At 48.4% G+C, this 25,014-nt stretch overlaps 7 protein-coding genes across 7 annotated transcripts, besides 1 other annotated feature; 3 read left to right on the top strand and 4 right to left on the bottom strand.

The window, feature by feature from the left end:
* Positions 1-333: 333 nt before the first annotated feature.
* On the bottom strand, positions 334-3,282 carry NFIA_051700 (NCBP1 family protein; the record flags this gene model as incomplete). The annotated part of the gene is made up of 7 exons (XM_001257721.1): positions 334-1,229; positions 1,302-1,483; positions 1,536-2,422; positions 2,490-2,757; positions 2,835-2,941; positions 3,018-3,112; positions 3,219-3,282. The coding sequence occupies 7 exons, from the start codon at positions 3,280-3,282 to the stop codon at positions 334-336; spliced, it is 2,499 nt and encodes an 832-aa protein (XP_001257722.1).
* Positions 3,283-4,929: 1,647 nt separating this feature from the next.
* On the bottom strand, positions 4,930-6,532 carry NFIA_051690 (GSK family serine/threonine-protein kinase; the record flags this gene model as incomplete). Its single annotated transcript, XM_001257720.1, has 7 exons — positions 4,930-5,063; positions 5,131-5,335; positions 5,391-5,584; positions 5,645-5,993; positions 6,070-6,153; positions 6,225-6,397; positions 6,487-6,532. The coding sequence occupies 7 exons, from the start codon at positions 6,530-6,532 to the stop codon at positions 4,930-4,932; spliced, it is 1,185 nt and encodes a 394-aa protein (XP_001257721.1).
* Positions 6,533-10,641: 4,109 nt separating this feature from the next.
* Positions 10,642-10,670: a microsatellite.
* A 2,267-nt stretch (positions 10,671-12,937) lies between these two features.
* Positions 12,938-14,153, bottom strand: tom40 (TOM complex pore protein TOM40; the record flags this gene model as incomplete). Its single annotated transcript, XM_001257719.1, has 3 exons — positions 12,938-13,045; positions 13,116-13,763; positions 13,842-14,153. The coding sequence occupies 3 exons, from the start codon at positions 14,151-14,153 to the stop codon at positions 12,938-12,940; spliced, it is 1,068 nt and encodes a 355-aa protein (XP_001257720.1).
* A 1,395-nt stretch (positions 14,154-15,548) lies between these two features.
* Positions 15,549-17,491, top strand: NFIA_051670 (bifunctional fructose-2,6-bisphosphate 2-phosphatase/6-phosphofructo-2-kinase; the record flags this gene model as incomplete). The annotated part of the gene is made up of 9 exons (XM_001257718.1): positions 15,549-15,598; positions 15,650-15,747; positions 15,875-16,044; positions 16,122-16,202; positions 16,256-16,363; positions 16,413-16,532; positions 16,582-16,956; positions 17,016-17,192; positions 17,252-17,491. The coding sequence occupies 9 exons, from the start codon at positions 15,549-15,551 to the stop codon at positions 17,489-17,491; spliced, it is 1,419 nt and encodes a 472-aa protein (XP_001257719.1).
* Positions 17,492-18,374: 883 nt separating this feature from the next.
* Positions 18,375-20,878, top strand: NFIA_051660 (Elongator subunit ELP2; the record flags this gene model as incomplete). The annotated part of the gene is made up of 2 exons (XM_001257717.1): positions 18,375-18,503; positions 18,572-20,878. The coding sequence occupies 2 exons, from the start codon at positions 18,375-18,377 to the stop codon at positions 20,876-20,878; spliced, it is 2,436 nt and encodes an 811-aa protein (XP_001257718.1).
* A 235-nt stretch (positions 20,879-21,113) lies between these two features.
* On the bottom strand, positions 21,114-22,010 carry NFIA_051650 (putative ABC transporter; the record flags this gene model as incomplete). The annotated part of the gene is made up of 2 exons (XM_001257716.1): positions 21,114-21,820; positions 21,875-22,010. The coding sequence occupies 2 exons, from the start codon at positions 22,008-22,010 to the stop codon at positions 21,114-21,116; spliced, it is 843 nt and encodes a 280-aa protein (XP_001257717.1).
* A 959-nt stretch (positions 22,011-22,969) lies between these two features.
* NFIA_051640 (tRNA dimethylallyltransferase) lies at positions 22,970-24,451 on the top strand (the record flags this gene model as incomplete). Its single annotated transcript, XM_001257715.1, has 2 exons — positions 22,970-23,075; positions 23,100-24,451. 2 exons carry the CDS (start codon positions 22,970-22,972, stop codon positions 24,449-24,451), a joined length of 1,458 nt encoding a protein of 485 aa, XP_001257716.1.
* Between the last annotated feature and the right edge of the window lie 563 nt (positions 24,452-25,014).

The raw sequence follows: 25,014 nt of genomic DNA, 5'->3' as shown, positions 1-25,014 counted from the left end.
ATTTCAACGTCAACCAGCTCCATAAGGGCCCCCCTGGTCGAGGACTCATGGGAGATTCCACAAGTATCAGACATTACTAGGTGTGGCTCAAAAGCAGGCATAGCAGACAAAACGACCATGATTGAATGTATATCAAACAAGGACCGGTAAAGAAATGCCAAAGATGGATCAAGAAACAAGGAGGACAGAGTACAGAGTCTTTTTTCGTTCTGTTTACCTTAATCCCACAATGACCTATCAATACATAGCTTCAAGGAAAACAGACGCAGTGACCCAGTCGAGCAAATTGGCGGCAATGAGACTGATGGGCTGTTTGGGTCCAGAGCGACCGCCCTACGAAATCTCGACGGCTTCATCAGCGCCAGCAATGTCCATGTCTCCATCTGCTGCTGCATTCGCAGCCGCCCCAGTCTCAGAGGCAGCAGGCTGGGGCGCAGGGGCCACCGTCCCGACCGGTGTGGCATCAGCCATGGCCTCGGTGATGAATGATTCCTCCACACCAGCCTTGCGTCGGAATACCCTGAGCCATCGGCGACCCCACTGACGGATGATCTCGTCCTCTGGCAGGTTCCCACTTCCATCCCCTCTCTCCATCAGTCCATCGTTACTACCGCCAGCGACCGACACGATAGAGTCTTCGATTACTCTGAAAAGAGCCTGCATATCGGCCTTTTCGCGGCTCAGGGTCTCGTCCAAGACACTCAATTGAGGTTCATACAGACCGGCCTGGGTGCGTGCAGCCACAATCTGCCGCAGACGATTGGTGACCTTGCCAACCGTAGCAGAAATCATCTCAAAAATATGTGTTCTGCTAAGAATTGTTCCTGCTTGCAACCTCTCCACCAGGGCCCATTCGATGACGGATAAGGGTGTCAGGATGGTGTAGTTCAACAGCTTGTCGATAATATTGATCGCGACGCCTGGTTGATCTACCCAGTACTCCATCACCGAGGTGATGATCTGACAACGGGCACGAGCTGATTTGGGCCCAATCGCCAACAGTCTCTCCTTGTTCCGCTCAATGCATGACAGGACGTGAGAAAGAGACTTGGACCCAACGAAGCAGATAGACGTGACAAAGGCATCGGTAGAGGGCAACATAGGATCGTCGACTCCTAGAGCCTTCGCTTGCTCCTCGATGGCGGTGATCAGTGGCTGAATCTCCTCATCGCCCGCTTTTCTGCGAATGAGTTGCATGATCTCTCTGCCTTCTTTGGCGTAAGGAGTAGCTGTAGGAAAAAGGATATTCGTTAACCCTATCGAGTGAGCAGAACGAGGAGGACATGTGAGGTAAGACTCACTATCTGAGGAGTATTTGAAATCAGGAGTATCCTTCTCCTTTCCTTCGGTTATCAATTCCTGGTACGGATCTGGCAGAGTTCCTCTGATGCGTTGGGCAAAGCTCAATCGAATCTCTTTGTCGATGGCGCCCGTAATGAACGCCATTCTTGGATGGACAAGCGGGAGCTCGAGGTCCTCAATCCTGAAGCCAAACGTTAGCATACAGACAATGTTTTCGGATCAAGCTCACCAACCATTCGCTCCATTTCCATGTGAATCCAAAGTTGCTCAGGTGATGAGCGAACCAATCCAAGAATCGGTGAATGAGCTCCAAATCAATTGTGTCAAGGCTTCGATACAGGAAACGAATAGCTCTACCTAAACTGGGGGCAATTGCAGCGGGCGCAATCTTGCAACATTCAGTGAGGACTGAGTGATAATAAACCAGCTTGTGTTCTGGGGAAGGAAGCTGGAATAGCTGGGAGAAGACGGCGTCGACAGCAACATCCTCAGGCTTCCATGTAGGGCGATCCCCAGGGAGATCGCGCAGCCTGTCAAATGGCGTAGCACGCTTCACAAAAGTGTTTGGCGTGAAGTAACAATCCACATCTATCAGAAATTTGGCAGTAGCGATGCGGTTGAAGTCGAGGATGTTGATTGTATCCACGAGAGCTTCTCTCAACAAAGACGATGCAATGTCCGACGTCGGAGGGACCGTCTCCAAGTCTTGATTCGCGTATACAGAGAGGTAGATCTCGGGGAAAATCGCCCTGGCTCCTTTTCGTACAGGATTCGGGACGGTGATCTGAGGGAAGGCATGTTTAGGCCCGGCTTCTATAGGACCGTCTTCTTCGCTTTCCGACCTCTTCCAGGGCCGAGGAAGGCAAGCAAGTTCCCAGCCACGGTTTGCCTCGGCTTGGAGTTGGTTCTGAAGCAAGCCGATGACGCTCTGCACAGCAGTTGGTTCACCATCCTGTAAAGCAAATGGATTCACCAAGTCAACTAGAGCATGCGGCGTTGAGGCGATGATGTCTGTTTTCTCCAAGAGGGCACTTGCTTGTGCTTCAAACCCGGTGGCTGGAGACGCCATAGTGTATGGGATCGTGAAGAGAATGATTTTGACGAGCTCGAGTCCTAGCAACTATAGAGACGACATCAGCACCCGGCCAACATCTATCTCGAAGAAATGTTGAGGATAGTTCACTGACGTCTTCAGATGACGCGGTTTGGAGATCAACCGCACGCGCAAAAAGTTCCTCCAGGATTGGAAAGACGCCGTCTCCCTCGAAAATAGATTGAAGGCAACCCAGAAATCGCAGAAGAAGCTTGACCTCGCGCCAGGCTCCGGCATCAATGTACTGTTGCAGTGATTCGCGTGCTCGTTTGAGGACATCTTCCACAAGCTCTGATTTATAGTTATTGGCGACCAGAACTGTAGCGGCGATAAAGGGAACCTTCAACGGTTGCTCTATGACACTACCAGAAAGCCGACAGGTTAGCACTGGACGGCGCACGGGAGGTTGGAGTTGAACAGAAAGCTTATTCTCACATACAGATCAATGGCTATTTCGACATAGCTTTTTCTCAGCTCTTCGTCCTCATAGTTCTCTGCGACACTTTTTGCGATGACCACAGCGTCGTCCTCTGCTCTTCGAGCAGCCTAGAGCGCATTTCCATGTAAGCTTCACCAATTGCAATCGGTAAGACCGGGTCTTATGTGATAGGGAAACTCATACAGATTCGGCAAGAGTTAGCAGTTGTCGTCGGACCTTGACCACGAGTGGCTCTTCGTATCTGCGCCTCTGCGGACGCCGGTCAAAATCCTCATCATCTGTGCACCACCGGAGCAATGTTAGTTCAATCAAAAGCAGTAAGGGAAAGGACCTTCTACTCAGCCAAAGGCAGAGCAGCAAGGATTTCAATTATCGTAGACCGACCTCTATAACGCCTCTTGCGCCCTCCCCTTGAGTGTCCGTGTGGTCGGCGTTCGTAGTCGGCCATGTTACGATTGCACGACAGATCTCAACTCGCAAACAACAATTGACTCCAACAGAGTATCTATCCAGTGGATACCCAAGCTGGAGCTGTCTCTGTCACTCAAAAATAAGATCACGGCCCCTTTTGTTGGCAAAGACCAGGTAGTTCAGTTGAAGCTAAGTACCGCGTGCCAGAATAACAGCTTCGGCCGGCGCAAAGCTGGAATATTAGATGTTCCGTTCCATGGCTTATATAACCCCTACTGATAACTAGGACCTTGACCCTTGATAACGCGAGGTAAGCGGATTCATCTTCCTTACATTGAAGGTGGGCATATAACAAGTCGCTTTCGATATCAGGTGCAAGCAGATTAGTATCTACCAGCTTCAGTGGTTACTGATTCTTGTGAAACCCTATATCAGCTTAATTCCGCTGTATCTATCAGATGAAAAGTCTCTGTAAGGATCATTTATGCTCAGGATAATGAAAAGGCTATGGAAATGACTTTCTTTTGTGAAAGTAAGGAGCAGACTCTAGTTTCGAGTCTCAATTCTCTCTTTCTTTGACGGAGGGCAACCCGATCGCGTACAAGTGCCAGCGAATTGGGAGGTTCTGGGATAACAAGTTTACACAGCATAACTTTCAGGTAGATCCCGTGTACTCGATCAGAGGAAAATAGAGAGGAGAGGCAGCACGAAGAAATGATACACGTATCTGTGTTTATACATACTAGCGAATGAGAAGTCCCCAGACATACAGCTTGAGAATCTCTGAATGTATATGGAGGTGTAGAAGCAGGTTATCCTCTTGGCATTAAAAAACAGCTGTGATCACCGTTGGCCAAGTCGAAGCCCACGTGGTCATCGAAGCCAAACGGGTGAAATCGGACGTTAGAAACAAACAAGAGTTTAGAGAAAATCAGAGGGAAAAAAAGATGAGAAGTGCTAAGGACACAAAAATCGAAAATGAAGTGTGAACACGAGGAAGGGGCTTCTAAAGCTGCAAGTTGAGCGGGCCATGAGACCTCCAATGCCGGTACTCGGAGCACAAAGACTGACTTTAAAGACACAATTGTTAGGTGTCTCCAAGCCGAGGAATTCCTCACAGTATCTGTAGCCTCCACAGGGTATGGATCACTTCGCATTTCTCAGGACTTGCGGCATTGGAGTGGTCATGCCCTCCTTCAAACGAGAATGAAGCTATGCAAACTTAAATCCCCGAAGGCAGACTCGCACACTAAAGGGTATCACTTTTTTTTCCTTTCCCAAGAGCTGTCTCAGACACCTCGAAAACTCCAGACTATGACAATCCGTCAACCCCGTTGCATGAAATTGTCATGATGCACCACCGCCTCACGAAAACTGCTTATGTTGTCACCAGAATGCGATGTTTCCGTATTTCCCATTCCTGTTTTTTTCTTCTGTTTTCTCCTTTTTCAGCTTTTCTTTTGAATATGGGATTTGCCTTGTATCCTCATACGTTCAGAAGAGATGCCAACTCCCGGGTGTCTAGCCAGCGACTCTGGTCGACAAGTTCCATAAAAGCCACTTCTGGTCCAAGGACATCCCAGTGCACAAAGTAAATTGCATCGCATGACATCATATCCTCGCGCAGTGTGCAGATAGAAGCACTATCGAGCGGGCGTTTGATTCGTAACGAGAAAGTATCGACTCAGTCGAGACGTGCCATCATCTCCTCCTTCGTGAGAGGAGTGAAGTTGTCAATGTCTAGCCCCCGGGCCTCGAGAGCGGCGCGTGCATGAGGGGGAACCAGCCGGCTGTTCAATGCAGGTGCAATAGAAAGTTCTACAAAGGAATCGTCAGCGAAACAGCCATCTGGAAGAATGAGTTTGGGCCTCAAGTGACAACGAACCATGTCTGGAGAAATCAAAGAGATTGGGGAGGTCCTTAGCTGCGCCACCAGGGTGCCGAGAGTCGGGCAGTCGGGTATTGGGATCTCTGAGTTCGTCGAAGAACGGGTGGCACATCGCCTCGATAGCGGAGAGACGTTGTGTCGGCGTGTATTCCAGCAAAGCTGAGATTAGGTCGATGGCCTCGTGAGGAGCTCTCCGGAAAACCTGGGGTCATCGAGTCAGTGTACATTCGCAACAAGTTCCTTCAGAGCGTGTTCACCTTGTTGAATGGGTGTGGCTTAATTTGAGGGAATTTATGCTCCATATAGTTTGGGTTCATGGTGCGGATCTGCTCCCGAGTAGGGGTACCAAGGACTTTGATGATTTCCACCAGTTGGTCAATTCCCGACTCCCCAGGGAACAATGGCTGACCAAGCATGAGTTCAGCCATCACACAACCCGTGGACCACACGTCTTGACGATCGTCAGCAATGACAGTGTCAGAAATTGAAGGAGGAATCAGTGAGGACTTACCGATCTTCGTTGTGTAATTAGTGGCGCCGAAGATCAATTCCGGCGCACGATAGTAGCGGGAACAGATATAGGAAACGTTGGGCTCATTCTCTACCAGAATCTTGGCCGAACCAAAGTCGCAGAGTTTGAGGATGCCGGTATTTGGATCGAGTAAGAGATTCTGGGGCTTGATGTCACGGTGGCAGATGCCTTGTGAATGGATGTATGCCAGGGAACGGAACAATTGATAGATATACAGCTTGACTTCCAACATTGGCATAGTCGTTTTCAGTTTATTGAAGTACCGCGACGCCCGATAGACGGTTTCTGGTACGTATTCGAGAACGAGGTTTAGGTACACTTCATCCTTCTGTTAAAGACAATGGTAGGGTAGTCAGCAAAAAGGCAGATTTGGACGGAAGGGGAGACACAGGAGAGTCGCATACCCTCTCGCCGTTCGAGTAGTAGAAGGCTTTCAATTCTACGATGTTAGGATGGCGAACAATCCGCATAATCTGCAGTTCTCGATTCTGGTATCTCGTCAGCGACAGTATCTTGGGGTTGGGCAGCGAGGGCAATTGCCCATATAATGTACACATACTTTGAAGCGCTTGTCTTGAAGGACCCTCTTGATGGCAGCATCCTCGCCGCTTGGCATCATTTTCGTCTGAAAGACGACACCAAACGATCCATTGCCGACGATTTTACATTGTGAGTACGAAATCTCCTTGGTTTCCCCTGTCAGTCCATCCTGGACCTTCTCGCGGACGACTTCTGCATGGTCGGAAGCGAAGCAGTCAGTTCCACAGGCTCCTGGGTAATGTTTTCTGAACAATTGGACTTAGCATTTGGAAGTTTCTTACCGCCCATGCGCAGATTCGAGAACACCCCAGGTCGATTTTGTGACATCACGGGCAACTTGTGGGGTTGGCAACAAGAGGGGGGTTGGGCAGTTGCTATCGAGAGTATGGAGGGCTGCACTTCAACAGTGAATGGCGGAAAATAGCGTAGAAGGGAGTTCTGAAGTCCGTTTTGGGCAGACTGCAATCGATGGTGGAGCAGAAGGAGGGGTGTTCGCTTTGAATGGGCGGAATATCCGAATGGTGGATGTTGAGTGGAGGTGCGCGTGAGATGGAAAGGTTGAGAGAGGCGGACTTATGGGCGGGCGAATCGTAGGTGGTAGGCTCAGAGCAAGGACCAATGGACTTGGCAAGGGTGCAGACACAAGACCACAGGAGGAAACCTCCAAGGGAAAGAAATAATGAATTCGTTTGGAGAACAGTAACAAAGATGATAAAATGAAAAGATAAAAAAATAAAAAAAGGAGGCAGGAGTGGTATTACTTGAAAGGCGAGGGAATTTGCAATTTGGCGTCTACAGTTCAGGAATTATATTGGATTGATGTCCTCGAAAGGTCGTGAGGACGGAAAGGAAGAGGAAGAAATGGAGCACGAGTGAGAGCGAGAGGGAGAGAGATTAAGGTAGGTTAGAGAGAGGGAGAGGGAGAGCAGGTGACGTTGATGGAGCGACGAAGCCCGAACACGCGAGGCCTGCAGGAACGCGGGAATAAAGAACCGGGAGAAGAGGATGAAAAGCAAGGAACACTCGGGCTATCTTCAGTCAAGTAAGAACGTTCTAAAGATTGATGCAAAGAAAATATGGAATTATCAAAGAACCGTTCGAGCGAGGAAGCGTCTTGATCTCGAGCGGGGGGGAAGAGAAATAATAATAGATCGTAGTGAGATCGAAGTTCAATATGGCGCTGGAGGAGGCAATAATTTGGGGCAGAGAGGAGGGGGCGGGACTACTAGAGACTACCACTACTGCTGCTGTTTAGTTGCGACAGCCAACCCACCAGTTCACCAACTGAATGATCCTGAGGTATGGCATGCGGCCTAATTGTAGATTCTTAGTGAATTCTGAATCATAAATGAGCTATAGGGTAGATAGTAGCTAGATAGTACTTGCTGCATACCTAGACAGTTGTGGCAGTGTGTGTAGATGAGGCAAAGGATAATGGCTAGGAATGTCTTCTATTGGCGCATTCTGGCTTTCTGTTTCTGGCCGCAGACATGATGTGCTGATACTCAAGTAAAATAATACTCCGTACCTTAGTTTCCTCCTTTCTCCTTTTTAATTCAATCCAATTCAATCTTGTCCTCAAAAGTCTAACAGTAACAGCTCATGGGAGAGAATAATTGCTAGATTAATTTTTATGACAGTACGTACCAGCCAGAAAGCGGAGAGGCAGATATGGATTTGCTTGCCAGGGGCCCCAGGAGAGCCACAGGAAAGAGGGGCATATGCCTAATAGTATTACCTTTACCCTAAGTCCCTAGGTAAGGTAACTACTTACCTAGCTGTCCAATGGACAATCTGGTTTTAGGTACATGCATGTATGTATGTATTGATACAGTACCTTACAAGACCAGTGGGTACCTCCAGCTATCCATCATGACGCTATATTTCCCTTGCAGGAATTGAAGTAAGGTGCCTATTTAGTGCCCTTTTGGGTGCACAGGCATACAGAGTGGACACCAGGGCAGTCTCATTGGACATAGAATCATATAGTTACTATTCTGTATTGAGTCAGTAAGAAGTGAACGACGTCAAGCAGAAAATTGTCCACCACAGCCAATAAGTATCTACCTAGTGGTCGTCGAACCTTAGGTAGCTAACTGAACTTATTATTATTTCGATGATCATGTCTCAAGCCTTTGGAAGAAACTAGGTACCAAGTCTACAGACTATCTAGGGCAAAATCTTGTGCTACTACCAAATGTCCAATAACGACGGCGGCTTATGTGGGACCTTCGAGCTTGGACGATAGGTACGAGCCTACGTTAATAATATAATGCTGGACGAGGAAGATAATGCACCTGAAGTACGGAGTAGTCCAAATACTTATTGGCAAAGCCAGGTGACCAATGCCATGAGGCCCACGAGCACTCAGGAAGGGAAGTTGATCAGATCCTAGTTATGTAGATGGCTCCCTAACATTTCCCCATCACCATATGTATATGATTTGATTGCTTCCTTCTCTTCAATTCGGATACTGGACTTTAGGAAATAATGATTGCATTCCCATAAATCGGATTCGAGAATTCATGCATCAGAGAGTGGTATTCCATATATAACTGGATTAACTGGCCATGGATCACTATCATGCTCCGTGGAAGCTAAGCAGATGGACAAAGTTTGATCACATGGCGCACTACGGCATTTTAGGCATAGATCCTCTGTCATTGATTTAGAGACTCTCAAGTGTCCTGTATTCTAGGTGTCGCTACTCGTTGACTATAATAAATGCAATGCTTAAGAGCAAGAAGGGAGGAAATGACTTTACAAACACTTATGTCACGTAGGACCATAACAACGCAATGATGATGATAGATTTCATATGTAAAGTATATCACTGGAGCATTCTAAAGAGAAAATGCGAAATTCATGAAATCAGGGCAACTTTGGCCACTCAATTTGGTGGATATGCTGGTCATAAGTTGAGATTATCGTTTTAGGACTTTGTGTATGTCGTACTATGTAATTCTTTCAGAGTACCTTACCAAGCTGTATGGTAATTAGTTAACTACTTACCGGGAGCTTAGGTAAAAGGAGAGGCACCAGGCGCCATGCGTCTGGTCCACTGGTGTCAAGTGACCAGCCATGATTTTTACTGGAATCCGCCTGATTGGCTGCCTTTCCTGCTGCCCACTCACCCGGCGTATGAAAGTAACAGAATTGGTACAATCTCGAGCCGCCGCATACTTGCGCCGTCCAGGATCTAGATCTCTACTTACTGTCTTACCTTAGCTACCTTAATCATTCAGACCACCTGCTGACTCGAGAGGTACTGACAGGTACCATACGTAGGCAGTTTGCGATCATGCCCTGGTCCACGATGAAATTATCTGCTTGTCAAGTGACCAAAAGCTCCCTGGAGTCGGGAATTAGCCTACAAGCCAAGCTTGACGAACTGCGCCACCCTTCTTTTGTGTCTTGAAGGACGACTGTGACACGCATTGCCTGTTTATATACGCGGCATAGATATATACTTGTCAAGAATAGATAGTCCGACGCGATGGGCCAAGACCGGTGTGGTTTTATCGTTTTTCGGCATCCCATGACATGGATCTGGACAATCGGCTGCTGGCACCGAAATGGCCCCCGATCGTCATGAACCAGCCCGTTCATGACAGCAGCTCTTGGGTACCCCTTGTGACATGAAGCCCCGAGGGCATTTGGGACTTCATTGAGTCTTTGGACATATGAGAATACGAAATGTGCCCGGCTTTTCCCCATGAATGTTAGTTACTAAGCCTGGATTGGATCTGCGAACGGACTGGACATGCCATTGACGCTGTCTAGTACTTCTAATAGTGCTATTATGGTCCGTGGTTTCGGATTCTATGATTCTCGGCCTGCTATATACGTGGCATCATGGCTGTTATTGAATTGTCATGCTTGAAATATGTTAGTATATCCCTTCGGAATCCTGATGATCATCGGTTAGGTGGCCTGCTTCGCCTCAAGCATGGTGGACATCATGACGTTCCAACTAAACACCACCTGATATCAACAGGCAGGAAATCAGTACGCCGCAGTCTCAGTTCTACAGGTATAGATCAAACGGTAGGCAAGCTCTAAGGAGAAAATCTCTAGAGGAAAATTTGCATATATTGTAATCAACGCAGATAGGCGAGCAGTGCACTGGGTATTGTGGTGTGAGTACTCGGAGAATTCCCAATACAATATCGGTTACAGAGTACCTTATCTGTATCCTCCCTAAATACTTACATCTCGGGTTTCAGCCCATAGATGATAAGACGCTTTGTCGGTGCCGGTCATGTACGTGATAATTTCCTATTCCATGGTACCAGGCACCTCATTCCAACACTTGAACCGGGCTGTGGGTACATGGGAAGGTCATGTAAGTACTAGCGCTCTTGGTGCGGTCAGCAGATCATGGTCTGTTGGGTCGATTTCCCGATTCCGAATTTTTTTTTCTCTGGTGACAGAGGCTTGCATGGCACTAGCTTGCATGGCACTAACTTCTTGGGCTGCGATCCTGTGAGAAGACGATGCATATCATGATCTCTGGTTGCTAGGAATTCAATCAATGCCACAAATTCCCCATTAAGAATAGTTCTATATATCTGGGAGATGTGGTATTGTGAACAGCGTGGGAACAGTGGTTGGACAAGTCAGTTGTCAAATAGCATGGCCGTAAATCAAACAATATAGAGAGGCACTGGCAAATCAAATCATACCGGTTGAAGTATATCTGAGACCAGGAGGGATGTTTCTGACATTGACAGGCAGCTGTCCTTTACCCTGAACCATCCATATCTGAAAGACTCGGACAGAAAATGTTCGAATTTCATAATTTTTCTGCCTTGACTACCTATCTTAGAGATCCTGCTACAGGAATCAAGTCGTAGACCTCATCGACAACCAGTACTGCTTGGTCGACTACAACAGTGCTTCTTAGAGTTCCTCTGAGTAGCTGCTTGGACTAATATACTGGAGATCTCTTTGCTATATACACTGTTCATATATCCTCTCTTCATTTAGGTTGGTAGATTTGACAGAGTTAATCTACTCGCAAGGGAAAGACGAAAGACAGATATACATGCACCAAGTACCTGATACCGAACAACTACCTGCCTTATCCTTCGATTATGACCATATTCTTCTGACAATAATGGCCATTGCTATAGCATCAATGCAAAACAGTAAAGATACCCAACTCGCCTGATACTACTGTCCTCCATCTACCTCTCTACTGCTCTTTTGAAAGTTCAAGAGATAATTTAACCGGGGAAGATGATGTCACAGTGGGGCTGAAACAATTTGCTTGGGCGTTAGGACCGTGGATAAACCGTAAGTCAGAATAAGTGTCTGCAGGGATTCAGGACTCTTAAAAGACTTCGAAAATTAATCTCCAGTCTTCACCATCGCCCAACCTCGCGACTTCAAGTTCGGTGTGGCCCAAAAGTCGCCACAGACGATGCCTAATCGCTCTCGAGGCTCGACCTAACTACATACTAGTATCGAGCATTCTGCCTCTCTAACAATCCGCATGCTAGATACCTCCAGGAGGAACCTTGATACGAATGTGGAGTTAAGGTAACAGACGTGGGGCCTGAGAAAAGAGTGACTCGAGCAAACGACCTGTTTAGCGAGCCTAAGTAGACCAACAAGCTCACCTATGTGGGTTGGAGTTAGGTACGTTCATGAGCTGTGTTCTCACGGTATCATCCATTGCGTACCTTTTTCCAGAAAATCTGGGTAAATCAGTAGTCAGCATTCTGCAACGAGTCAGGGACTAGCCTAGTAGAATCTCGTGATAGGTATGTAGATATTATCTATATGCTCGATGCCATGCGTGGGTTGTTGAGGGAGTACTTTTTAGTTCCAGACGGAAGTGAGTTGAACAATTGACGAATTGTATTGGACGACCAAAGCTGCATTGCTGACCTTTCCTTCCTCATTGTTCCAATATTATGAACGTACAGGAGCGCCACGGCATTAGAGCTCATAGGCGATCTCGGCTTGGGTAGACTCGAATAACTCGACACATTGAAAGATAGGAGCTTCAGAGACCGACAATAAAATAGGGCTGTTGCAGTTGTTGTTGAACGCAGCCTGCTTTTCTGATGTTGAGTAGACATCAGATCTTGAATGTCAATTGGTGCCGGGCATGGCTTCTACTCTGAGCGACTGAATGCTCTCTTGTCCCTCTCGAGAAGTGCCTATCTATGTGGCTCGATACCCAATGACACCTGCGGTCTTCGTTGATCTTGTGTCCACATACCCGTCTCCAAAAGTCCAACTGCTAGGAAACTTAAATTGTTTTACATTGATCCCTCTAAGATGTCATGAACATAACAGTTTCCTGCCATCGCTTCCATGCATTCCATGCTCTGCAGTCCCAGTCGACAAGCCAGCATCGCCCATCACAACAAATGTGGTACCAATAAGGACAAGAAAAAAGGAACAACAGTCTCATAGATGAAGCCATGACGCGGAAGTCGGAAGAGAAATAATAGGAGACTCCCCAATAAATCGAAGATGGATCTATACAAAGATTGGTTTCCTTGGCGCCAAACGACCGCCTTCCTGCACCAGCAAATCGCGTTCAAGGGCATAACCGAGGTGATACACCATCCTCCAGAGGTACACGTGGAGAGAGAAGATCTAATAAAACAGATAATGGAAGAATAATTCAAGCTGGATGGCGGAGTAGCCAAAAAAAGCTCCAGTTTCCCACAAGCAAGCGGGTATGATTAGCTCCAGCTATGCTTTAGGGACGGTTTAGAAAGGAGGAGGGATCATGCCCTGAGCCTCGATCTTCTCCTGCTGCTCCATCAATTCCTCGCCAGCGATCTCGAGGGACACAGCAAGACCAAGCTTAGCCGATTGCTACAATGCGATACGAATTAGTGACCATTTAAATTCATCGAACACACAAAGGTTTATACAGACAACTCACCTTAGCCTGGTCGATTTCGCCAGCAAAAGTAAGAGAGATGGGCATGGCTATCCGCTTCTCCAGCAAGCAGCTAACCTTACCAGCGCTGTCAACCTGGGCACGGAATGTCGAAGCCCGGAAGTCGTACTTGGCTCCAATAGAGGTGGTACCGTCTCTGCTAGGGCCTCCCATCAAAGCAGCGGCTGCATTAGGAGCAAACTGAAGGTTCATGTCGACACCAGCCTCAACACGCTCAGAGAGCTTTCTCCAATAGGAGGCAGTGAAAACGCCCTGAGCCTGCAGCTGAGCACTGGCAATCCAGTCGTTTGCCTTGTATCTCGCACAGTACGAAAGGGCAGTCTCTGGGCGGGTGTTCATAGCTTGACGCTGCCAGATCGCTTCGAATCCAAGGGCAAGGCTGGGAGTGATGGACTGAAGATAGCTTCCGACAAAGATTCCAGTAAGGCCACCGTCCAGACAGGATGGGTTGAAGGCCTTAATAGATGCGGAGAAGTCATCACCGGTATAGTCGTTATCGATTTGCAGGAGGCCCTGGCTAGCACCGGCCATGATCTGAGTGTTGGTCTTGGTGACCAGCTTGGGGTTCCATCGGTAGTTGAAAACAGCGGCGAGAGCGCCATCGCTTCCGAAGTTACCTTGCATGAAAACCTGACGAGACGAGAGTTTAGTAACTGAAGTCGGTAAAATTCAAGGAGTCCATTTTATCGAGTAAGCGATGATGCATACCTTAGGAGTTCCGTACATGGCCGAGAAGGCATATGGAGGCAGGTTGCCAGACCCGCCCATGGAGAAGGCGTGCGAGACACGGAACAGGGGAGACATGCCGAAAACCTTTGTCAAGTCTGCACGGAGACCGCTGAACATAAAGTTAGACAGCAGGACCTCCTTCTGCACTTCCCTGGCAATGTTATCCACAGTTCCTGGGTTGGACAGGCCGAGGGCCGCCCTTCGCTCGGAGAACGAGTGGTATGCATCTTTGAGGGCGACGGCAGCGGAATTCTCCACAAGGAAAGAAGGAAGGGCTAAAAAGTCGGCCATTGTGATTGTCTGCGCAGAAGTGAACTGGCGTGATAAAAGGATGATCAGGTAATGAGGTTGACCGTCACGCGGGCTTGAGGGACGTCTTTCCTTCTCGCTATCGATGAGATGAGGAAAGACGAGATGTGAGACCAGCCCCGAGATTGCACTTAGAACGTGACGAAGGCAACTTCGCTAGTAGTTGCCGAGTAATTGAAATAATAGCAGGCTGCGTCTAATCAGCTCTAGGGGATTGAGACGGTAAGTGGAATAGTCGCAGCGCAACAATTGTTGATTGATCTTCCCAAGCAGCCTCTGACGGGAAAAAAAGCGACATTTGCTTTTCCGCCCCGGCATGCGTCTTTGGCACATACAGAGTCCCGAAGTCACAGGACTCGAGACTATGCCGCTTCGGGCTTAATTGGGATTGGGACATTGGGGCTTGACGATGATGATATAATTGCAGATTGGTAGATGAAGGGTCACTGTTGGCTACTGCAGTCTCTATTATTGACAGAAAACATTTAGCTTGCGAGAAAGTCCAAAAAGTTCTATGCCGAAGTTTCTAAGAAGCACTGTCGAGGTTCATCACCGAGTACTCCCGAAGGTACATGATCACACTGACTACTACACCAAAGCCAGCATTGGGCTGTATATTGGACGCCAACCATAGGCACAGTTCGCTATCACCGACAAGACATCTTTTACCAACCTCTAATCATTACTGGAGCTCGCAGGAACCTTTTGCAATCTAGTTTCCCTTCTTTCCTTTTTATCTTATTATTATTATCCCCACTTTCTCTTTTTCTTTTTTATTTTACCATTTCCATTGCCTTTCCCTCGTCACCCTGTCCGAAGCTCCCAACTCCGAAGGTTCCTTGGCACTTAGCCTTTGTGAATATCTCCTGTCTGAAGGATACTCTCCTCGCCTGCAATCTGTTTTTGAGAGCTTTCCTCTGGGTCGTTTTTATTCGGAGCTCAGTGTCTGAAATATTTCTCTAAGATGGATACACTACTGTAAGGACTGTTATTATTCCTTTATATCAATGCATTGAATACTCCGGGCGGCCAAAGGAGTCCGGTTCAAGCTTGGTCAAGAAACGATTCATATCCCCTTCCTTTGGGCATACCCTCGCCTTTGCTGTATAAGACTGTTCAAATCTAACATGGTTCAGAACGGCTGAAATTGTGGCCAATTCCCCTCGGTTCCGAAGGAAATCATCGACATTCGTTGATGCAATCCATGATTTGCCTGAGAAGGCCGATTTGGCACCAGCTCAACTGTATAGCACGGAGTCTGGTCGACTTTTCCATTCTGGAAGGATCGTGATTATCACTGTAGGCTTACCAGCGAGGGGCAAGACGTTCGTTTCACCATCTTGACGACAATCGAGCTAGTCATATAACTGACACTTCATGTTGTATTTCAGACATATTTCTGTAGCATTGGCGCGCTATCTTCGATGGTTGGTATTCCTGTCGAATCGGTCATGCTGTCATCGCTAAGGGAATTGCAGGCTAGGTGTAAAAACTAGGATCTTTCACCTTGGAGATTACAGACGAGCCACGATACCTGTTGGTCAAGACATCCCAGATGACTACTTTTTTGTCAATGGTGAGTCATGCGAGATTCTCTACCGATTTCGTCTTTGTTCTTCTTGCTACAGAGCACGTTCCACACTACACTCGCACCAGCGGATAGTTTATCCTTGACGTCGTTTCGTCCCGCTAACTGAATACAGCATCTGCATCATCGGTTCTATTGAGGCAAAAGATCATGAAAAGGTGTCGTGAAGACATATACCAGTACTTGAATTTCGAAAATGGCCAAATTGCGATTTATGATGCTGTCAATCCTTTAGCCTCTGGCCGACGATCGCTTGCGAAGGAGTTTGCCAAACAAGATATTGAGGTATGAAAATATCAAGACATCTCATCTCACCACACGATTTACGCGCTGGACTGTTCTGACGGTTAAAACACGCGCAGACGCTTTTCATCGAATCGTGGTGCGATGACGAGCGCATCATTGAGGAAAATGTTCGCAGAGTCAAGATCTCATCCCCAGACGTAAGTAAGTCCCTCCTAGCATGTGTCCGATTAAAATGACTTAAATCTTTCAGTACGTTGGCTGGTCATCAGAGGATGCAGTGAAGCACTACTTGACCAGGATATCTGCCAGAATCCCTCAATTTCAAACCATGGAGGAAAAAGACTTGAATTATATCAAGGTATCATTGGCTGAAAGACACGCCAACTTCAATACTAATTGAAGTACAGATGATAAACGCGGGAGAAAGACTGATTGTCAACAACAAAAGTTTCGGTTATCTATCTAACCGAATTGTGTTCTATCTTCTCAACCTTCACATCAAGTCCAGGCATACGTACTTTGCACGAGTAAGTCGAGTTCTGGTTGAATGGACTCTCAACACTAAACTTTCATTAGGCCGGTGTTTCGTTGGAGGCAGATTCCTATAAAGCCGATGCCTCTCTGTCTGAGCAGGGAGAGGACTACGCAAAGAAAATGACTGAACGTCTCCTGCAGCATAGGGAATCAGAAAAGCAGGCCATGATTGACCGAGGAGAGAGGGATTATGAACTCAAACCACTGACAGTTTGGACATCCACAAGACGCAGGACGGTTGAGACAGCGAAATATTTATACGAAAAGGGGTACAAAGTCCGGCAACGCTCACAAATGAGCCAACTGAACCCTGGTGTTTGCGAGAAAATGTCTGAGCGAAGAATTCGCGAAGAGTATCCGGACGAGGTGGCTAAGCATGAGCTCGATCCTTACCACCATCGGTACCCTCGAGCGGAGGTAAGCTCAATTTCAGCTTCAAATCTGACGTTGACCACCCGAGCTTACGACTATGACAGTCCTACCATGACCTTGCGGTGCGACTCGAACCCATCATTTTGGAACTTGAACGGGAGCAGAACGATCTTCTCATCATAGCTCATGAAAGCGTACTAAGAGTCCTCTATGGTTACCTCATGGCGTGCAATGCTGCTGATATTCCGTTCTTGGAGTTTCCACGTGATGAAATCATCGAAGTAAGGATACATTTAAGGCCCCCTAACCTACAGAGCATCCGACTAACCACTTCGTGCAGATTATCCCGGAAAGCTACCAAAATGAGGCGCGCAGAATACACATCCCTGATCTGCCAAAAGAGATTATACCTGGCTCTCCGCAAGATATCAAGATTCCTGTACCTCCCAGTGGGGTGCCCTCTCCCTTGGTTGGAGGAATAGGCAGTCCCAAGGATGGATTTTCAACACCACAAAGCGGCCTTCGAACTCCTCGTGAGCCGGAGAGGATATCGCAACAGCACGTGGACGATGTTGTCTGATCGTAGGTTCGGTCTGGCCTCAATGCTGCGTGTTATACAACTGACCTTAGATCGTGTCGAGTGCATGGAAACGATGATTCTTATAGAGCGCATGTAGGCTTCCAGGCGGATCTATCCTCCGTGAAGTGTTGAGACGAATATAATATTGTCCCCTGACTGGAGCTCGTATTTCTCTTCGCCTTCCAGTTCCCAGTCGGCATCGTTGATAAGGACGAGGATACCAGGTCGTCTACCACTTTCTGTCAGCCTTGCCACTGATTCATGGGGGCCCCATTCGCGACATACACATTGTCTTCCATTATAAATAGCTCTTTCCTTTGATCCTTCATAACATTGTCAACCAGATATCGTAACAAGTAAGCGATGGTTGGCCGACCGCCATCATCTACTTGAGCGGGTAGCGTGATATGATGTTTTCGCTCATTGGAGAAGAGAATCTCCAAACCACCACTGTACGAATGGGAGTCAGCAGGCGTTGAGGTGAAAGCAATGCATTCAAAGTTGGTCTAACGTGAACTCAACAGTAAGGGTGATGCTATCGGCACCACCTTTCACGCTAGAAGGGTCAGCCATGACTGCTTCAGAATGAGCCCACAGCCGGAGAAAATGTGGTTCTCAAATATTAACTCAGGAATAGTCGAGGAGTCGTGTTTGGCCGAAGACGTACGAGTGTGAGGAAAATGCAAACGAAGAGGGGCTGCTCTGCGATGGCCGCGCTTATCGATAAGCTTAAATTCCGGGCACAAAAAGTGGTCATTGATCCATTCGCTCCTCTCAGCATTCGAAAGATAGCGCCCTTCTGTCCCTGTCCATAGTTGGACTTTGTCGCCGCCCTTCTATACGAATTCAGATCACTAATCGGCGATCATTGCCAGGCGCATCCATGGTGTCAATCACGACAGAATACATCAGTGTTGGGGGAAACAGGCATCCAGCCGCCGCAGACTGGGATGTGCAGTTAGGTGTGCTCGCCTTTGGTGCAGATAACAATGTGGCCTTGTGGGATCCAAGGGTATGAGCTTCCTCAGTGTCTCAATTGGTCTCGACACAGCTGGACTAATACTGCTGTTGCCTGTCTAGGATGCCTCTCAGCGCGGGGTTTATGCCCTCCTCGTTGGCCATACCGACAAAGTCAGTGCGGTCAGATTCTACACATGTCCCGCCACGGGTACGAAGCTGCTTCTTACCGGCTCCATTGACCAAACGATTCGAATATGGCGGGCTGATGCAGTCGACCCCGCCAAATTCGCCCATGCACATACTCTTACGGGTCATACAGGCTCAGTAAATACGATTGCCGTTGCCGATGGCGTCGCTATCATCGCATCTGGAGCCGCAGATGGTACCGTCAAGATCTGGAAGATCGACACGCAGGAAACCGTAATAAAGGCCGATGTATTTCAGGATTTTACGATGAAACCTCGCTTCTTCCCGCTGGCATTATCATTGAAGCCGCTGTCAACAGAATCGAAAGACAAACCCGTGGTATTGGCAGTCGCCGGCACGATGAATAATGTTCAGATTTATGTTTCTGAGGACACAATTGCCGGTGCAAGCTTTAGACTATCTGCCACTCTTTCAGGCCATGAGGCATGGGTACGTTCTCTCTCCTTCACGGAGGATAAACAAAGCAAGTCCGGGGACCTATTGCTCGCCTCAGCCAGTCAAGATAAATATATCCGGTTGTGGAGGCTTCAACGAGGAGAGGCCACCAAGTCTGCACTAGCAGATGATGCAGATCCTATGCTTGGAGGACTTGAAACGACCTTATCCAATAAAGCTCATCAGTTCGAAGCAGCCGGGTCCAAATATTCGGTCACTTTCGAAGCTCTTCTGTTTGGAAATGAGGATTGGATTTACACGGCCTGTTGGAACCCAAGCACGGAACGCCAACAGCTGCTTTCTGCTTCTGCAGACAATACTTTGACAATCTGGGAGCAGGATCCAGTGTCCGGAGTATGGCTCTCCGCAGAGAGGATGGGAGAAATTAGCGTCCAAAAAGGATCTACCACAGCTACAGGAAGCACTGGCGGCTTCTGGATTGGTCTTTGGTCGCCGAACGGAAGGCAAGTCGTGAGTCTCGGCCGAACAGGTAGCTGGAGGGCATGGAGGTATGATGCCGATTGCGACATGTGGCTGCAGGCACTGGGGATTACGGGTCATGTGCGTTCTGTGAACGGTGTGCAGTGGGAACCAACCGGAGGGTATTTGCTTTCCACCAGCGCAGACCAGACTACTCGCCTGCATGCAGAGTGGTCGCGTGAGGGACTGAAGTCGTGGCATGAGTTTTCCAGACCACAGATTCATGGTTACGATCTGAACTGCATTGATACCTTGGGACCCGCGCGCTTTGTATCAGGCGCTGACGAGAAGCTTTTACGGGTGTTCAACGAGCCGAAACCCATCGCTCAACTACTGGAGAAGCTGGCGGGATTTAAACCAGGGACGGACGAAGAGCTTCCAGATACTGCACAGATTCCAGTTCTCGGCCTGTCTAACCAGGCCGTGGGCGATGAAATCCCGATGGAGGTAGACGAAGAGAGTGCTGCGGGGGCGCGGCAGGTCCAAGCAAACCAGGCAATGATATCAAACCTGTGGCATCCACCACTAGAAGACCAGTTGGCTCGCTATACACTATGGCCCGAGCATGAGAAGCTCTATGGTCACGGTTATGAGATATCAACCGTGGCCGTGAATCATGATCGCACCCTGGTTGCGACTGCTTGTAAAGCAAGCTCAATAGATCATGCGGTGATACGGCTGTACGACACTTCTGACTGGCGTGAGATTCGGCCTTCCCTGAAAGCGCATTCTTTGACTATCACAAGTCTGTGTTTTTCGAGTGATGACCAATACCTTCTCAGTGTTGGGCGAGACCGGCAGTGGGCTGTCTTCCTACGAAGTGGGCAGGACCCTTCTTCATTCTCGCTTCTGACATCGAATCCCAAGGGCCATTCTAGAATGATTCTAGATGCGGCATGGGCTCCCCAAGCGGCAAACCCTGTCTTCGCGACGGCTGGCCGAGACAAATCAGTAAAACTATGGGAGAAGGTCGAGGACTCGTTCGCTTGCAAGACGACTATCTCTCTAGAAAACTCAGTCACGGCTGTTTCGATCCTTCCAAGTGTACTTGACGCTTCCTTCTTCCTTGCAACGGGAGAAGAAAGTGGAAAATTATCGATCTACCAGGTGACGGTTGACGGTCTCGAAGCGAGGCACGTTGCTACTGTTGATAGGTCGGTATCCCCCTCTAGAGCGATCACCCAATTATCATGGCGGCCGTCCCATCAGACAGATGTTAGAGATACTCAGAGCAGATTTAAGCTTGCTGTAGCAAGTGAGGATTCCTCGGTGCGCGTATATGCTATTTCTGACATGCTTTCGTGAAATGCCATGTATATACACAACGAACGTACAAAAAACGCAATTATGAGCTCATGTCATGGGTGTTGAATAGCTCTAAAATGTTGAATGATGCCTCCTGACCTTTATTGTCCATAAACCAAGCCGTAAACCGCCGCCATGCTATTGTGGTTGAACAGAATGTTTGTTGAAGAGAACGTAGTATTCCAGAAAATGAGAAAACCAGAGAATCAATTCCCCGGATGAAGAGAGAAGCTGATCAGGTTGGCTTCTCCAGCCCATATCCCCCAAGTCCATCCAGTGACCCGTAGGTCTTGCTCTGGCTGGATTGCCCGTTCCTCGGTCCTCTGGCCGACAGGTCCTCCTTGAGCCACTTGAGCACAAGCTCACCGAGTTGACTGTTCTCTGATGTCTCAGTGACCTCACTCTTGAACTTTTCCATGGGGCCCCGTTGCCTGACGTTTCCGAGGTGCATATGCACGAGATGGGTGGGCCACTGCGAGAGATTATCCAGGATGTGTGTGGCATAGACAATCGTGCAGGGTCTTGTCTCTGTTTCCCGCTTGAGGAAGGAAAGGAAGTTACTCCTAGAAAGCAAGTCGAGGTCCACAGTGATCTCATCCAGCAGAAGCACCTGCCAAGGGCGCAGCAGACCCATCGCCAGCTGCACACGGCGGCGCTCACCGTCCGACACGGCGTGCATACGCCACCGGAGGTCAATGTCGAGAATCTCAACTAGCTCATCCCTGCGCTCGGGATAGGCGTCTCCGCCCACAGATGCGAGAAGCGTCGGGACGTCGATGTCCGTCCGGACAATGCTGTTCAGAACCCACTCGACACCTAGGTAAGTCACCCCTTCGAGGCCGTGCTTGAAGGGGTCCCTGCCAGAAACAGAAATTGTGTCTGTTGGGGCCAAGCGCTTGCCTGCCAGCAAGCGCAGGAGAGTGGTCTTGCCGGCACCATTTGCTGGAATGGCGTTAACAATCGGTCATGACTCGTCTAGGCTGGGGACCAAATCACCTCCAATGAGCAATGTCCGGCTCCCTGCCGGGAGACTGAGAGACACGTTCGTCAAGCCTGAGGAACCATCCTGGAACTTATAATTCAGGCCATTCACACTGATTGAAGGACCCGTTTGATTGTCTGAGTCTGCCATGTCTGGACGACGAGGAACTACGGCGGTGGTTAAGGCAGTGATATCCTGATATGAAGAACACTTACTACTTCTAAATGGCAAGGGGTTCATAAAACTATTCGCTTGTTAATTCTGAATAGGAGAGTGACCACAACAGATTGTAAATAGGACTTGCACTAGAAACGTGCTTATGACTCGATTGCCACTAGTCCGTGAGGCAGGTCATCGGTGGGAGGACGATGCATGTCATGTGACTACTTACGCCATTCTGTCTGGAAATGAAGTTTGACTTTGAGTCGCGCTGGACTCTCGGAGTAGTTGAAGGATCTCTATCAACCGATAATGTATATATTCTTTGACTGTGACTCGGGATAAAGCGGCAAGCGACACATATTAAAAGAAGCAAAATTAATAAAAAGTCAAAAAAAAAAATTAAAGCAAAAACATACAACAGCCGGGATTCGCTGGTGGTCACCCACCCAACTACTAACCGGCCGGCGTGTGGCTTAAGTACGGCTGAGCGGACGGGAAGCCCTGTTTTCCACACCCTGTGGTCGTATGTGCTAGGTATTGCCGCACAAAGACTTATATAGTGAGTGAATTCCCATCCTTTCTGAGTATTTCTCGAATATTAACACTGACTGACCATTGAAGAGGATTGGTTGGATAGAGTCGTCAGCTTCTCGTAAAGTCCATCACAATTGAGCTATATTGGTATATGTCAAGTACCTGAGTATGAGAAGCCGAATCTCATGTTGAAGCGGAGACCGATGAGGTAATGTCGGCATGTATATATTTGCGCGCACTTTTTTTTTTTTTTTTCGTGCTTGTTTGAGACTACAACGCCTTTGGACGCTAAAGCATCTGCTTTGTACCTTATAGCCAGGGGAAAATGAACTGGTAATGACAAGAATCCTCCATGTGGCTCTCCCATGCTCAACTTTCTCCGCTCTTTCTGGCGCATCAAACGCCCATTAATCATGGAGCCCCTCATTGCCGTCGTCGGTGCCACGGGCACCGGCAAATCCAAGGTGAGGAAGACAGGAAAGAGAAGATTCATTGGAGAAGTTCTTTCTGCTGACGACTGTAGATAGCTTGCAGTGGATTTAGCCACCCGTTTCAACGGTGAAATCATAAATGGCGACGCTATGCAAATGTACCGTGGCCTACCCATCATCACGAATCAAATACCATTCGAGGAACGGAACGGCATCCCGCATCACTTGATCAGTTGTGTCGATTTTGAAGAAGAGCCGTGGCGCATAGGGCATTTCAAAAGGGAATGCCTGCGACTCATAAAGGACATACACTCCCGAGGGAAGCTTCCCATTCTAGTCGGAGGAACGCACTACTACACACAAACGGTACTCTTTAAGGATCAGCTGGTTGAGGAGAGCCTCTTCTCGGGCGACGATGACGACGCACATTTCCATGAGGAGACTGAGCCTACCTCCGCAAAGTGGCCCATCCTTGATGCGCCGCCAGAGGTGGTCTTTCAAAAATTAAAGGAAGTCGATCCCGTTATCGCCAGTCGATGGCATCCAAACGACGTGCGCAAAATCCGACGATCCTTGGAGATTTACTTTCAGACCGGCAAGCCGGCCTCCGAGATTTATGCGGAGCAGAAGCGTCAGAAATATGCGACGGAGACAAACGGAGAGTCTTCCCCGGGTATAGGACAGCTCCGTTACCCGACACTGATATTCTGGGTGCATTCAGAGAAGGAGACATTGAACTGCCGGCTTGCCAAACGTGTAGATTCTATGGTGGAGCAAGGCTTGATGGCAGAGGCCCAGAAAATGTGGGCTTATCTTGGGGAGAAAAAAAGGCAAGGCGTTACTGTTGATCAAACAAGAGGAGTCTGGGTCTCCATCGGGTTCAAGGAATTAGCACCCTACTTTGACGCCCTGGAAAACGGTGAATTGAGTGAAGGGGAGCTTGAAGCATTCAAACAGTCGTCGATCGAGCTGGTGAAAATCGCAACACGTCAATATGCGACATCCCAGATCAAATGGATACGGAACAAGCTTTGGAAGGCGCTCGCTGACGCCAGTGCGACAAATAGTTTGTATCTTCTGGACAGTACAAACGTTGAAGACTGGCAGAGGTGTGTTACCGAACCGTCTGAGCGCCTGACTCAGGCGCTGCTCAACGACGAACCCAGACCGGATCCTAAATCTCTCTCGGACATGGCAAGAGAAACGCTGGGCGCACGGGAGGCTCAAGCGCAGACGCACCGCAGCGACCTGCTTCAGACTTTTACATGTGAGATCTGTAGTAGAACGATGGCGACCGAAGACCAGTGGAATATTCACCTGAACGGGCGTGCCCACAAGAGGGCAATCAAAAATGCAGCAAAAAGAGCAGAGCGTGAAAAATATCTGCGCAACCAGCAGACCTTAGGTGTTGGTCAAAATCGTGACGATCCAACTCCTACTGAGCAGCCTTCAACGCCGCAGTAGAAAATAGACGTGTATTCGGCTCACGAAAAAATCATATTGGCTGCTTTCCTCTGGCAGGCAGAGCAACCCTCTTCAACTTAGATTTCCAGTATTCATTCTATGAGAAATTATACATAGTGGTTCGAGTCGTACTGTGGTTGAATACCGCCCTTTGCCCATTGTTTCAAGTCTCCCGCATCATGGCAGCTGGACATGCGAGGGTGGGACACTTCATCACCTTGCCGATACACTTGCGTAGGCAAATAGAGCCTGTCAGCTCGGTACGAGATGGCGATGATCGTCATCTTTTCGCGTCGATCCCCGAGCATGATGTTATCGTGTTATATCTGTCCGGCCTGGCAATGTTCACCCATCAAATGCAACAGCATGACAGGACTTCAAGACCAGGATACCGGCTTCAAAAGCCAGTGCTATGGCCAGGCTGCTCACGTTGAGTGCTTACCACGGTATCAGGCATCTCAGTACATTACTTCCATCATAGCCTGACCCGAATCCTGCGAGCCCACTCTAATTGCTTTGGTCGAACCGGCAGACAGATTCGCGCACCTGCCGTGGTTTGTTGC

This window comes from Aspergillus fischeri, genomic scaffold (assembly GCF_000149645.3).
Source record: "Aspergillus fischeri NRRL 181 1099437636266 genomic scaffold, whole genome shotgun sequence".
Lineage (NCBI taxonomy): Eukaryota > Fungi > Ascomycota > Eurotiomycetes > Eurotiales > Aspergillaceae > Aspergillus > Aspergillus fischeri.
The sequence above is the reverse complement of the archived record's forward strand: the minus strand, read 5'-3'. Positions and strand labels throughout refer to the sequence as shown.